We start from the raw sequence: 14937 nt of genomic DNA, 5'->3' as shown, positions 1-14937 counted from the left end.
TTCATATGTTGATCTACAAAATATATACTAATATTGCCCAACTTACTGCCAATGCAGATGAATAAAAGCTAAAGATATTCTGCCGGAATTCTTTCAGGGCTTTTTTAAATACAACATCCACTAGTGTGTCTTTCTTGCTGTCTTCATTATCGAGGTCATTCATCTGGGGGCCACAGAAAGAGTTTTTGTAATGAATCAAGTAATTGAAAAGAGGTAAATGAAATAGTAAACACCTATGACTGCCCTGAAAGTGAAAGCCACTGCTATTATAGGTAAAGCACGACTAAATAGCCAAAGTTTCATTATTGCTAGATGATTTTCTAATGTCCTTTCTAACATTTATGATTCTATAGTTCTATCAAAAAAACAACTCAAAGTATGCAATGACAACCCTCATCTTCACTATGCAATATATAACATGACAAATTACAGTAAAATTCTGTTTACCCAGACTGACTAATGTATATTATATTATTTACACCTTTCTCAAAAAGACCATTTAAGTTAATAAAGCATATGCCTCCTTGATCTCTAGGGACCATATCCTGATATACACAAGTATTCCATAGTTAAAGCTGATCAGGGGCCTAATTCAGCACTCAAAGTGTACCTTTTTCAGAAGAAATTCATCCATGCTCTTTAAATCACTGGCACTTTCTATGATCTGGACAGAGTCATTTTGCCAATGCATGGATTCCAAAGCCACACTGCTGATCTTCACACTTGGTTTGCGCTTTGCCTTTGGAGAGGGCTCTTTATTCTCTTTGAACTCCTTCTGGCAAAAACCAGGCAATTCTGGGCTCAAAGGAGGTGTTGGGTGATACTGAGCTAATTCTACAATTCAAGAGAGAGTAGCCAAAAAGAAAAGAAATTTAGTAAAAACAATGCAATCTCCACATCCTTAATTTCCTTTAGTAAGTCACTGTAAGAAACACATGTAAATGTTTGAAAGCAAAATAATAATTTTTGAGGGCAGGCAGTTAAACAATAAATCCAGACTGCATGTTCGTACAAAAAATGTATTTAAGAATGATCACTTTTCTTGAAAAAAATAAATTCTTATTTATTTCAGAGAGTAAGGGAAAGAGAGAAAAATAGAAACATCAATGATGAGAATCTTTCATCAGCTGCCTCCAACACTGGGGATAGAGTCTGCAACCTGGGCATAGTGCTCTGACCAGGAATCAAACCCTGATCCTCTGATTCATAGTTTGACGCTCAATAACTGATCCACCACAGCTGGGCAAGAATGAGCACTTTTCAATAAAAATGCTATCTATCCTGTCTTCCTAAGGTTTGATACTGAAAACCCGAGCGGAAGTATCTTATAGAACTGAAGCCAGTGCCAAGGAAAAGAGAGTACAAAAATCACACTAGCATGTTAAATGCTGTTAACTCAGTCATAATTTTACTGTATTTATTTGAAAGAATATCCAGCTATATAAAACTCAAACAAGTGAAGTTTGATTATTACTTCTGCCCAATGATAATTAAAAAGCTACAATCTTAATTTGTATACACATATCCTTATGAAGCAAATACACAATGAAGACTGCTAATAAAATATGCTTCAATAGAGGCTAAAACCATGAACGCTTCAGTAATGATATCTGAACGTAACAACTGGTTCACTTTTACTTCAATCTCTTTTATATTTGGGATTTTCTTATATATCTTCCACATAACTGTCTGAATTTCCCAGAGAATTCCTGGAATGAACTTGGCTTTGTTTTGTTTATAATACTAGAGGCTCAGTGCACAAAAATTGTGCACGGGAAGGGGGGTTCCCTCAGCCCAGTATGCACCCTCTCCAATCTGGGATCCCTCGGGGGATGTCCGACTTCCTCACCTTACTGCCCCCCAACTGGCCTGGTTGCCCCCAATTGTCTCCCTTCCCTCCCCCTGCTGGCCTAGTTGCCCCTTACTGTCCATCCTGCTGGCCTGGCTGCCCCGAACTGCCCCATTGCCAAGCTGGTCGCCCTTACCTGCCCTCCTCTCACCGACCTGGTCTCCTCTCACTGCCCTCCCCCTGCAAGCCTGGTTGCCCCACACAACCTGCTGTTCAGTTATTTGGTCGTCCCTCACTAACCCCCCTGTTGGCCTGGTCAACCTGCGCAGCCTGCTGTTCAGTCATTTGGTCTTCCCTCACTAACCCCCCTGCCGACCTGGTTGCCCTACGCAGCCTTTCCCCACATGTATTCACCTTACCCTCTTTCCAATGATATATCCTCATCCCATCTAAAAGCTAATTCTGGCCCTGGCCAGTTGCTCAATGGTTAGAGCATTGACCCACGAACTGAGAGGTCATGGTTTTGATTCTAATCAAGGGCACTTACCTCAGTTTCAGGCTCTTACCCTGACCCCAGTTGGGGTATATGCAGGAGGCAACCAATTAATGTGTCTTTTTTTCATAGATGTTTCTCTCACTCTGTCTTTCCCCCTCCCTTCCACTCTCTCTAAAAATAACTGGGAAAAATATATCCTTGGGTGAGGATTAACAACAACAAAAAAGCTCATTCTGATGCTGGGGGAAAAAATGCTAATTCCACCTCAGGCGAAAGAAGTGTGACTAACCTAATCTCAAATATGATGCTAGGATAAAAATTACAAAGATATAGGATGCGAGTTTATTCAAATTGGTATCAACTAATTTTAATTCTATTATATAACCTAGATATATAATTATTTCATTTAGTAAAGTCAATTATCTTTTTTATAATAAAAGAAATAATAAATACTAAAGTAAGTTTATAACCCTATTTCACATTAAAAACAAGAGCTACCTTGAGGAGAAACCAAGATGGCAGCATAGGTAAATGCCAAACTGCAGCCTCACACAACAATTTAAAAAAAAAACAACTAAAATACAAAATGGACATTATCCAGAACTACAGGAAAGTCGACTGACTGGCAATTCTAGAACTAGAAGGAAAGAGAAAACCAGAAGGAAAATAAGAGGAGCTGTAAAAGCCCAAGATACGTAGACACAGTGCACACGAGGGGAGAAGACGGGGCAGCTGAGTGCCTGGCTGGAGTTCCCTAGCAGGAAGGAGATAAAAGCTCCGGACTGTGCTGAACCCCAGTTCTGACTGCACTGAACCCCAGTTCTGAGCGAGACCCTGGGGACCCAGGTTCATACAGAGGGATTCTAGGCTGTAAGGCGGAAACTCAGGGGAGCTGTGAAAGGCAGAGCCCAGGAATCGTGCACATTGCACACAGAGGATGGACTGTTGACTGTGCTGCTAGATTGCCCTAGTGGAAAGGAGACAAAAGCTCTGGACTGTGCTGAGCCCCACTTCCAACTCTACTTCCAACTGCACTGAACCTCAGTTCTGGGCTCATTGAGGGAGAGACTAGACTGTCTGGTAGTGGCTGAAACTCGAGGGCACCTTTCTCTCAGAGGTTCTTGCAGGGAGTACTAAAGCAGCTGAGTACCAAAGGACATGAGGACCACAGACTCAGGAACCTCAAAGGGCGGGGCTGACAGGAAGCCAAGGCTGTAGGCTCCACCCTGAAACTCTGCCCCATCCAAGCTGAACACAGAGGCTTTTGCAATTTTCCAAGTCTAGTCGAATAAGGCTGTCTTCCGGCACAGACACAGCTGATCCTCACAACAAATTGGCCTGGATGTCAGTTTCTCCCAGTGATACCAACAACAATTAAGACTTAACTACAACAAGGCTGTACACACAGTCCACAAAGGGGTGCACCAAGAGTGACCACCTCAGGTAACTGGGAGGCTGACCCACTGAACCATATAGGACACCTTAGAACACAAAGCCACCCTACCAACCCAGGGAATCTGCAAAAATGCTGAAGACAAGAAAACAGATCACAAACAAAAAAAATGGAGGACAAAAGTGACTGGATATAGAGTTCAAAACCATATAGGTTTTTCAAGAATTTCCTAGAAAAGGCTGATAAAATAAACGAGACCTATGAGGATATGAAAAGGGATCAACTAGAAATAAAAAAGAATCAACTAGAAATAAAGAAAACATTGGCTGAAACAAAAAATATTATACAGAGTCCTAAAAACAGAATGGAAGATCACAAGAATCAAGTAAAAGATTTGGAACAGAAAGAGCCAGAAGATACTCCTCCGCAGAAGCAAGAAGACAAGAGAATCCATAAAGTTGAAGATAATGTAAGAAACCTCTGGGACAACTTCAAGCGAACCAACATCAGAATTATGGGGGTCCCAGAAGAAGAGAGAGAGAGCAAGATACCAAAAACATACTGCAAGAAATAGTGACAGAAAACTTCCCCCACCTGATGAAAGAAATAGACTTACAAGTCCAGGAAGCGTACAGAACCCCATACAAAAGAAATCCAAGACACATCATAATTAAAATGCCAAGAGCAAAAGACAAAGAGAGAATATTAAAAGCAGCAAGAGAAAAGCAGGTAGTTAACTATAAAGGAGCACCTGTATGATTGTCAGCTGATTTCTCAACAGAAACCATGCAGGCCAGATGGGAATGGCAAGAAATATTCAAGGTGATGAATAGCAAGAACCTAACAGCCAAAAATACTCTACCCAGCAAAGCTATCACTCAGAATCAAAGGCCAGATAAAGACTTCACAAATAAAAAAATAAATAAAGGAGTTCATCACTGCCAAACCAGAATTATATGAATTCCTGAAGGGAGTTCTTTAGGAAGAGGAAGAAAATAAAGATAAACATTATGAACAATGTAACTATCAACAAGTGACTCTAAAAACCAAGGGAATTAAAAAATCTGATGAACAGCCGAAACCAGTTTGGCTCAGCGGTAGAGCGTCGGTCTGCGGACTGAAGGGTCCCAGGTTCGATTCCGGCCAAGGGCATGTACATTGGTTGCGGGCACATCCCCGGTAGGGGGTGTGCAGGAGGCAGCTGGCCGATGTTTCTCTCTCATCGATGTTTCTGGCACTCTATCTCTCTCCCTTCCTCTCTGTAAGAAAATCAATAAAATATATTTAAAAAAAAAATCTGATGAACAATATTAACTGGTGAATATAATAGAATCAGAGGTGTGGAAGGGGAGTGAACTGATGATTCTCGGGGAAAGGGGGAGTGGGGGGTGCGGGAAGAGACTGAACATAAACTGTGAACCTATGGATGAGGACAATGGGGGGTGGGGAAAGGGCAGAGGGTGGGGTGGGAACCATGCCCTTCTGAATGAAGCCGCGGTGGCAGTGGCCGAGGCAGAGGCAGCCACCACGACGACAGGGGCCAAGCCTCTTGCAATGGAGGGGAAAAAGTGAGGAACATTTTTAATAATATGAACAATAAAGATTTATTTAAATTAAAAAAATAGATGTAGAAAAAGAAGGGGAAAAAAAACAAAACAAAAACAAAACAAAACAAGAGCTACCTTAATAAATTACTACCCAAAGATATTTAAAAAGCTACAATCTTGCCTGGTCATCATGACTCAGTGGTTGAGTGTTGACCTATGAACTAGGAAGTCACAGTTCAATTCCCAGTCAGGGCACATACTCAGGTTGTGGCCTCCATTCCCAGCGTGGGGCATGCAGTAGGTAGCCAATCAATGATTCTCTCTCATCCTTGGTGTTCCTATTTCTCTCTCCCTCTGCTATCCTCTCTTAAATCAATAAAAATATCTATAATAATAAAAGCATAATATGCTAATTAGACCAGACATCCTTCCAGATGCCCTTCTGAATGAAGCCGCGGTGGCAGTGGCCGAGGCAGAGGCAGCCACCACGACGACAGGGGCCAAGCCTCTTGCATGAATTTCGTGCAGCGGGCCTCTAGTATTCAAAATAAAAAGCTACAATCTTAAATTTTATACACATATCCCTATGGAGCAAATACATAATAAAGACTACTAATAATATATGCTCCAACTAAAGAGTTTGGGAATTAGTAATAGAGAAAATAACTGTGAAAAATGAAAAATTTAGAATGATTACTGTAAACTAGATAAGATATATGAAACTGTTCCTGTTAGTAATGTAATGGAAAGAAATTCCTAATCTTCCAAACTAAACTTGTAGTATTCACTGTTGGTTTTATCCTTATCATTTTGTCTGACACACAGTGGACTCTGTGGAAGTTTTTGTTAATATTCACCTGAGAATATTTTTCCATTGATCTTTAGAGTGTGGGAGAGAGAAGGAAAGACAGAAACATATCGATTGGTTGCCTCCTGCACATGCCCTGACCTGGCCTGGGAGAAGCCTGCAACCAAGGAACATGCCCTTTATCAGAATTAAAGCCAGGTCCTTTTGATCTGCAGGCTGACACTCTTATCTACTAAGTCAAACCAGCTAGGGCCCTATGCTGAACTTAATGATCTTTCCTCCTTGTCCCTTTATCATAGAAATTAGAAGTTTTGTTTATTTATTGTAATTGTTTCTATTGTATCTTTCTTTAAGAGATAATAACTTTCTTCCTAGGACCTCTTTCCATTCTATTAAATAGTGGTATTTCATCCAGTGCATATTCATCTACAATGTACACCCCTACTGAGGATAGCTCATCTCTTTATATATAGTAATTGAAAACATGCTTAAGCAAGGGAAGAATGGAGTAATCTAATAGAGGGATTATTGAAATCCTTAGAGAGTTAATAATTCTAGCATTAAAAAAAGCCAGTGTTCTCAAAAGATGAACTGTTGGGTACTTTCAAATATGTTATGACTAACGTCCAAAAAGTTAAAATAACAGCTACCATTATAAAGTTCCAGGCACTGACATATGGTAGTTACTTAATATGTACCATTGTGTTTAAGAATGTGGACTCTGGAGCTAGACTGCCTAGATTCAAATTTCAGATTTGCCAATTACCGTATTTTACGGACCATAAGACGCTCCAGATCATAAGACGCACCAGTTTTTAGAGAAGGGAAATGAAGAAAAAAAGATTCTGAAACAAATAGTGTCCTAAAATATTTTATGTGCATTAAAACTCAACATCACAGTCATAAACACATGTAATCAACCCTGTAAAGTAAACAGCAACATTTAGAACCATTTTAGAGCCGGGCAAGCACACAGAGACCACACAGCCGGGCAAGTAAAAAAACTTTTTTTTTTAAGTATATGTGTAGGCTATATTTGGACCATAAGACGCAGGGACTTTTCCCCCCCACTTCTGGGGGGAAAAAAGTGCGTCTTATGGTCCAAAAAATACGGTACTGTCCTATCTACTAAAAGAGTAATATGCAAATTGACTGTCACACAAGATGGCCGCTCCCATGTCATCAAAGATGGCTCCCCCATGTGGACACAAGATAGCTGCCACAAGATGGCAGGCAGGAAGGAGAGTAGTTGGGAGGGACCAGGCCTGCAAGGGAGGGTAGTTGGGGGCAATCAGGATTGCAAGGGAGGACAGTTGGAGGTACCCAGGCCTGCAGGGGAGGGCAGTAGGTGGGAACCAGGCTTGCAGGGGAGGGAAGTTTGGGGGCGATCAGGCCAAAAGGGAAGGGCAGTTAGGGATTACCAGGCAAACAGGAGCGGGCAGTTAGGGTTGACCAGGCCTGCAGGGGAAGGCAGTTTGGGGGTGACTGGGCAAGCAGGGGAGGCAGTTAGGGGTGACAAGGCCCATAGAGGAAGGCAGTTTGGGGGGACCAGGCCTGTAGGGGAGGGCAGTTGGGAGGGACAAGGCCAGGGGGGGAAGGCAACTGGGAACAATCAGGCTGGCAGAGGAGGGAAGTTGGGGGTGACCAGGCCTGCAGGGGAGGACAGTTAGGGGTGACTAGACCAGCAGGGGAGGGCATTTAGGGGCAATTTGGCTGGCAGGGGAGCATTTAGGCACTGATCAGGCAAGCAAGTGATCAGCTGGGAGCCAGTAGTCCTGGATTATGAGAGGGATGTCCGACTGCCCATTTAGGCCCGATACGGGATCAGGCCTAAACGGGCAGTCAGACATCCCTCAAGGGGTCTAAGATTGGAAAAGGTGCAGGCTAGGCTGAGGGACACCCTCCCCCGCCATGCATTAATTTCATGCACCAGACCTCTAGTATGTATATAATAACTTCCCTGTACCTGTTTTCTCATCTGTAAATTAGGAATAATAATCATATTACCTCAAAAGTTGTGAGGATCAACTGATTTAATGTATACATGCTTAGTACAGTGCTTTATACATAGTAAGTGCTCAAATATGAGCTGCCGTTATTTTTACTTATAATACCTATTTGTGAGTGTATGAGGACTAAATTTTAACACTTTAAAAAAATGAGGCTAATCAAAGATTCAGCCATTCTTAAAGTAGTTGTTGCTTCACCATTTTGTACCACATTTCTTTGAACTTCTATTATAGGTACAATGTATTTTTATAGTTATCTTTTAGTTAAGGAAGGATTTCATAATTCTGGTCCTATCTCAGGAAATATAGCCAACAGGATTGACATTACAATAATTAGAAAAACAGCAAACTTTCAAAAAGAGCCAATAGTAATTATGAAGACAATCTCCACCCTTTGTCTATTTTTACCATCTGGAAACTGATGCACTGGAATCATATCTGAGCCAGTCAAGAGCGGTAAAACCTCCAACTGGGTGGCAGGTTTTATTGTAGTGATCTTCTTCTCCCCTTGTTTCCCTTTGGCCCAGAATCTCATCCTCGCTCTTTGAGGTCTATTTAGAAAAACAAACAAACAAACAAACAAAAAACAAATGAAACACACACACACACACAAAAAGGCAAAAATGGAAATCAGCCAGTTCCAGGAATAATATTTGTAACCATTTTAAGCTTAGTTCATTTAATATTCACATGTAAATTTAATCATACTTAACTTTTAATTTCACATTTAAATTTTATCTGAAAGATAAGTATTTTCCTCACCTAGAATACAGCAATAATAAGACCTAGACATTAAATAATTTCCTAAAATAAATGGCTACAAAGTAATGAAACAAGGATTCAAATCAGGTTTTCTAATTCTTACACTGGTTATCTCTTCATTCTTGTCTTCTAGCTAGGATTTAGTGTACAGATACCATAATAAAAACAAAAATACTTTTAAAAAAAATTACTGATATGCCATTACTCTAAAACATATTAGTTTACATTTTGGGAGGTAATTTCTTCCCAGTATTTATACATATGCATATCCATTTTCACATCTTGTAATCATGATACAGATACAATTTTGAATCTTTCCTCTTGCCATTATGTAACAAAGGTTTTAATGTTACTCATTAAATGTTAGTCATCAATATTAATAACAAAAGCCACCACTTATCTTGCTCCAGACACAGTACTAAGTGCTTGAATAGGATTACTTTTTAAAATTACTACAACAAGCTTACTTTCAAACTATTATAACCACTTTACAGGTGAAAAACTGAAAGCTTAACCAGTAAGTACTTTTCCCAAGGGTGCACAGCTAGTGAGTGACAAAGTTGCAAATCATACCTCCTATGCTATAATGCCTCATTCTTCGTGCTTACATACTTTTTTTATCACATAAACCAAGGCAATATCTTGAGATAATAACAACAGCTTACATTTACTGACTACATATCAATTATCCTAACCCCATCTGAGGAGACTTATTTGTACATTAGTTTGTTCCTTCATATATTCACTGAGTTAATAAAAAATTTTTTTGACCCACGATATGTGATCAGTGCCAGGGCCTCGCCAGCAGATGAGGGGATCACAAGGCAGGTGCTGGGCATGGAGGTCATTGCGGCATAGACTATCAAAGAGAAAGAACTGAACCTCACATCACCCTGCTTGGCCCCGGAGGATGGATGGTTAGCCAGAGACAGGTAAGATTCCTCAGGGAAGAAACAACCTAAGACAGGCACAGTCGCAGAGAGAACTTGGGGGTCAACAGAGGTGGGGCACAGATCTTCAACCCCCAAACCTTGCAGGGGCCTGAACCCTAAACCCTTCTGAGGGAGGTCTTCTGCCCCCATGGCTGCTTAGCTTCCCATGCCCAGCTCAAATCGGGGCCCAGGTAAAAGAAAGACTTGGCTGACAGCAGCTGCCCTCTCACTGCAAAAGACTTGTTTGAGTTGTCTTGTACCCATGATGTGGGGAAGTGGGTTTTTGATATTAAAATCCAACCTAGTAACAGGAATGGTCAGGGCCTACTTACAAAAGCAAATAATCCTTTCCACTAATATATAAAGTTTCTTACTAACTTATATGTCCATATAGCATAAGGAGAAATTTTCTACAAGGCTTATTACAAACGATAGCATCCTTCTGCCATTCTCATTCCTTTTCTACTCGCTGAAAACAATGCTTTTGAATTAATTTAACTGATTCTTTCAATATTTATTGTACTTACATTGCTATCATATTCATAGCCACAGGTGATAATTAAGCATGTTCCATCACATCTTTTCTACACTTTCCACAAACACAAATGTAACCCCAAAAGAATCATATCATAATTTTAGATCAATATATAGTATTTTCTTTTAGTAGTTAATTTTCACTATTTTTATTATATAAATAATACTCATGACTAAAACATGTAGTTCCCTGCATAACCTATTTTTTTCTAGAGTTAAATGTTGTCTATACTTGCTTACTTTTCTCCATAGTTCCCTATTTGTGTATATCTCCTCTCAACATTTTCAAACATAGTAGCTACTCCATCAAGTTTCAAGTTCTTGAAAATTCTCTCCTGAGTCTCTCTGATATGGTTTCCCTCAGAGCTTGCTGTATAACATCAATTGAAAAGCTACTTTCACAGATATAATAGACAGTACTTTTGTTGCTTAGCCTATCTAATAAAAGAGGAATATGCTATATGCTAACTGACCCTCACGCTATCACAAAGATGGCAGCACCCACAGCCAATATGCTAATTGACTCTCCCGCCCTCAAAGATGATGGCACCCACAGCCAATGAGGGAATATGCTAATTGACTGCCACACCCTCAAATATGGTGGTACCCACAGCCACAAGATGGCAGTGTCCAGTCCCAGCAACTGGACAGGTGTATGGCAAGGCTGGGCCCGCCCCCAGGCGAGCCCAGCTTCTCTGCATGCTTGCCTCTGGAGTTCCCCAGTCCCCTCAGCCCCCTAGCCACCCAGGGCCGGCCCAAGGCACAGGCAAACCTCAGATGGAGACTGCCCATCCAACAAGGGCTGCCAGAGATACAGGCAAGCCTCAGATGATGGCAGCCCTGCTGCCCAGGGCCACCCGAGGTTCAGGTAACCAGGGTTGGTTAAGTATTGTACTGCTGGGAGTGGCAGCACCAGAAGTGTGATGGGGTGTCACCTTTCCCTGATCACCAGGTTGCCTTCTGCCCCTGAGGCTTCCCAGACTGTGAGGGGGAAGGCCAGGCTGAAGGACGCCCCCCTCTAGTTGTTTTATAATGATAGTAGAGGCCTGGTGCACGAATTCATGCACAGATGGGGTACCAAGACCTGGCCAGAAAATGGGGCCAATCGGGGCAAGGCTGGCCAGGGGAAGGAGCCCCAGGAAGTTGACCGGTGGGAGGAAGGGGAATGGGCAGATCAGGGCCTAAACCAGCAGTCAGACATCCCTCTCGCAATCTGGAACCACTGGCTACTAACTGCTCACCCCTAACTGCCTCTGCCTGCCTGCCTGATCACCCCTGATTGCCCACCCTTGCCAGCCTGATCTCCCCACCCAATTGGCTCTGCCTGCCTGATCACCCCTAACTGCCCTCCCCTGCCAGCCTAGTTGCCCCCAACTGCCCTACCCTACCGGCCTGATCTCACCCCAACTGCTCTCCCCTGCTGGCCAATGTGGTTCTGACTGGTGTGTTTCTATGCCAGCCAGAATCAAAAGCTCGGCCTACTAGGCAGGCAGCCATTGGCTCCTCATAGTTCATTTAGATTTGGTTCTGATTGGCTGGTTTCTATGCCAGTCAGCATCTCTGGGCCTGATCAGAGAGGGGGGGCTGATCAGCAGCCCCCGCAGAGGCCCAGAGAGAAACAGAGGCATGGCTGCTGGCGAAGCCTAAAGAAAAAGAGAAAAGCAGTGAGTCATTAACAGCTGCCATGGAGGCTAAGAATCAGACCCTCTTTGGCTCTCTCTCTGGGCCTGATCTGCAGCCCCCTCAGCAGTCAGTGCTGAATTGCCCTGGCAACCCAGTACTGACTGAAGGACTGACTTATACTGTTCAGTCGAGCCTTTGGTCAATCGTTATAGACCCTGGGTTTTTATATATTAGGACATGAGGCCTGAAATTCATGCATGGGGAGGTGTCCCTCAGCCAGCCTGCACCCTCTCCAATTTGGGACCCCTGGGGTATGTCTGACTGCCGTTTAGACCCAATCCCACAGGCAGTCAGACATCCCTCTCACAATCCAGGACTGCTGGCTCCTAACCACTCACCTGCCTAAATGCCTGCTAATTGCCCCTAACTGCTTTTACCTGCCAGCCTGATTGTCCCCCAACTGCCCTCCCATGCTGGCCTAATCTCGCCCCCTCCCTGGAGGCCTGTTTGCTCCAGCCATCTTGTGGTGGCCATCTGTGATGACATGACAGCAGCCATCTTGTGGCAGATATCTTTGACGATGTGGAACAATGCCACCTAGGCTTTTATTATATAGGGTATCTTTTGGTATGGGCCTATTTTCAGCCAATTATGTTGGGCTCTTTATATCTAGAAATTCTTGCCCTTCAGTTCTATAAAATTTATTTGAGTTACTTTATTAATGATTTCATCCCCTCCATTTTCTTTGGTCTATCTTTCCAGAGCTCCTATAAGTGGGTCAGTGAATCTGCTGAACAGCTCCTCTAATTTTCTCATTTTTTCTTGTCTCTTCCATCTCTTTGCCTATTTGCTCAACTTTCTGAGATATGGCCTTATTTTTCTAACATGTCAGAGTTGTTTCTTTATACTATTATAATTTTCAAAAGCTCTTTTCATTATGAATGTTTCTTTTTCATGCACTCTGTCCCATTTCACAAATGTAGTCGTATTTACTAATACAAGTCTATTGATGATTTTACTTGTCAAAAAAATAAATTGTACTTGTCTGTCTTGAATTCCTCCTCCTCCCCTATGGTTTATTTCTTCCAAGTTGTATTTTATGTATTATTTTGGGTTTATTTAAGATGTTCCCTCAAATGTCTAGTAATAAAAAAATAGGGCAAAAAACAAGCCTTAGCTGGTTTGGCTCAGTGGGTAGGGTGTTGGCCTGTGGACCAAAGAGTCACGGGTTCAATTCCAATCAAAGGCATATGCCCAGGTTACAGACTCGATCCCCAGTAGGGATGTGTGCAAAAGGATTCTGATCAATGATTTTCTCTCATTATTGATGTTTCTCTCTCTCTTCCTCTCTGAAATCAATAAAAATATATATATTTTAAAAATAGGGTGAATCTTGTGGTTATGTTTTGTAGGGAGAGCCCTTTTACAAATATCTCTATGCCTTTGCTAGAAGGTTGGACAAAAAGTCCCAAAGACTCTAAACCATCTGCTTAGAAGGTACATGAAATGTCAGAAGCTGAGTCAAGAAAAAAAGCTGGGCAATATAATCAGTATGTAAATAGTCATTAAAATAATCTGTGCCAAATATATACCCCAATCTTCAAAAGTCTGGTAATCTCCAAGTGCAGAGATCTTTTGTTTATTCTTTCTAGGGAATAAATCTCCTGTTTTCTGTTAGGATTGGGGAAGAACAGTCAACCTGATGCTTCTTTCTCAGCTTTACTCAGTTGGTTTAGGATTCAACATTCTCATATTTTCTTAGATTTTCAGAGAGAAGAAGGAAAATGGGAGAGGAAGATAGAGATGAGAATGAAACATTAATCAGTTGTCTCCTATAGAGCCCCTACTAGGGATCAAGCTCACAACCTGGGCATGTGGCCTGATTGGGAATCGAACTGGCAATCTTTTGGTGCATAAGAGACACCTAACCAACTGAGCCACACCGGCCATCTCATATAGATCCTCGGGTTACATTAGAGATCTGTTCCTACGGTGTGATGTAACACGATTATCGCTATAAGTTGGAACTCACCTACATAAGTATCTACGTCACTCACATGGAGCACATAAACAGCAGTAATGAAGTGAAACAGTAAAAAAAATTTAAAAGATAACAATTCCTGACATTTACTTGTGGTAAATAAATAATAAAAAACATAAAGCACATATGTACATATGTCGAAAAGACGGAACTTTTTAAAAATAAATAAATAAATGGGAGATGGCAGCATAACCACAAAATGACATGTTGAGTCTGACGTAACCTGAGGACTACCAGTATTTAAAATTTATTTTTACTTTTTTATTTATTTCAGAGAGGAAGGGAGAGATAGAGATATCAATGATGAGAGAGAATCATTGATCGACTGCCTCCTGTATGCTCCACACTGAGGAAGGAGCCCACAACCCAGGCATGTGGTCTCACTTCATAGATTAACGCTTAACCACTGAGCCATGCCAGCTAGACTGTTTACTTTTTGGATACCGCAGTTTTATTATTGTTGTCTTGTGCTGTTTTCCTATTGTTGTTTTCGTCTTTTTGGTCCTGTATAGGTTTTATCATTTTAGTAATTTTGAAGGAGAAAGTGGAAATTAAATTTGTATACTTAATCTGCTATCTCCAGCTATATGTTCTTTCTAGTTTGCCAAAATTTATCTCTAGGATAAATTGCTCTGGGTTTGGGTTATCTGGCTTATGCCTCTATAATCATTAAGGAATTGCTCTTTAATAGTGTTATGAACCAGATAGATTTCAATGTGATTTTCAAGTGTTCATTGAGGGCCCGACTACCTTATATAATACAACTCGAGGCCCGGTGCTCGAAATTCGTGCAGGGGTGGTGGTGTGTCCCTCAGCCCAGACTGCACCCTCTCCAATCTGGGACCCTTCGAGAGATGTCTGGCTGCCCGTCATCATCAAACGGGCAGTCAGATATCCATACCACAATCCAGAACTGCTGGCTCCCAACTGCTTGCCTGCCTGCCTTCCTGATTGTCCCTAACCGCTTCTGCCTGCCAGCCTGATAACCCCCCTAACCACTTCC

The 14937-nt window shown here is 41.8% G+C and overlaps 1 protein-coding gene across 14 annotated transcripts in view; it reads right to left on the bottom strand.

The window, feature by feature from the left end:
- MYO9A (myosin IXA) overlaps positions 1–14937 on the bottom strand; it is a 384919-nt gene that overhangs the window by 76903 nt on the left and 293079 nt on the right. For all 14 annotated transcript variants that reach the window (XM_045587331.1, XM_045587314.1, XM_045587304.1 and 11 more), the window contains 3 exons: positions 8451–8593; positions 611–834; positions 47–163 (listed from right to left, as the gene is read on the bottom strand). In XM_045587331.1, the coding sequence (XP_045443287.1) occupies positions 47–163; positions 611–834; positions 8451–8593 (484 nt within the window). The remainder of the gene's footprint in view (positions 1–46; positions 164–610; positions 835–8450; positions 8594–14937) is intronic.

Source organism: Pipistrellus kuhlii, unplaced genomic scaffold, assembly GCF_014108245.1.
Source record: "Pipistrellus kuhlii isolate mPipKuh1 unplaced genomic scaffold, mPipKuh1.p scaffold_m20_p_1, whole genome shotgun sequence".
NCBI classification, from domain to species: domain Eukaryota; kingdom Metazoa; phylum Chordata; class Mammalia; order Chiroptera; family Vespertilionidae; genus Pipistrellus; species Pipistrellus kuhlii.
The sequence above is the reverse complement of the archived record's forward strand: the minus strand, read 5'-3'. Positions and strand labels throughout refer to the sequence as shown.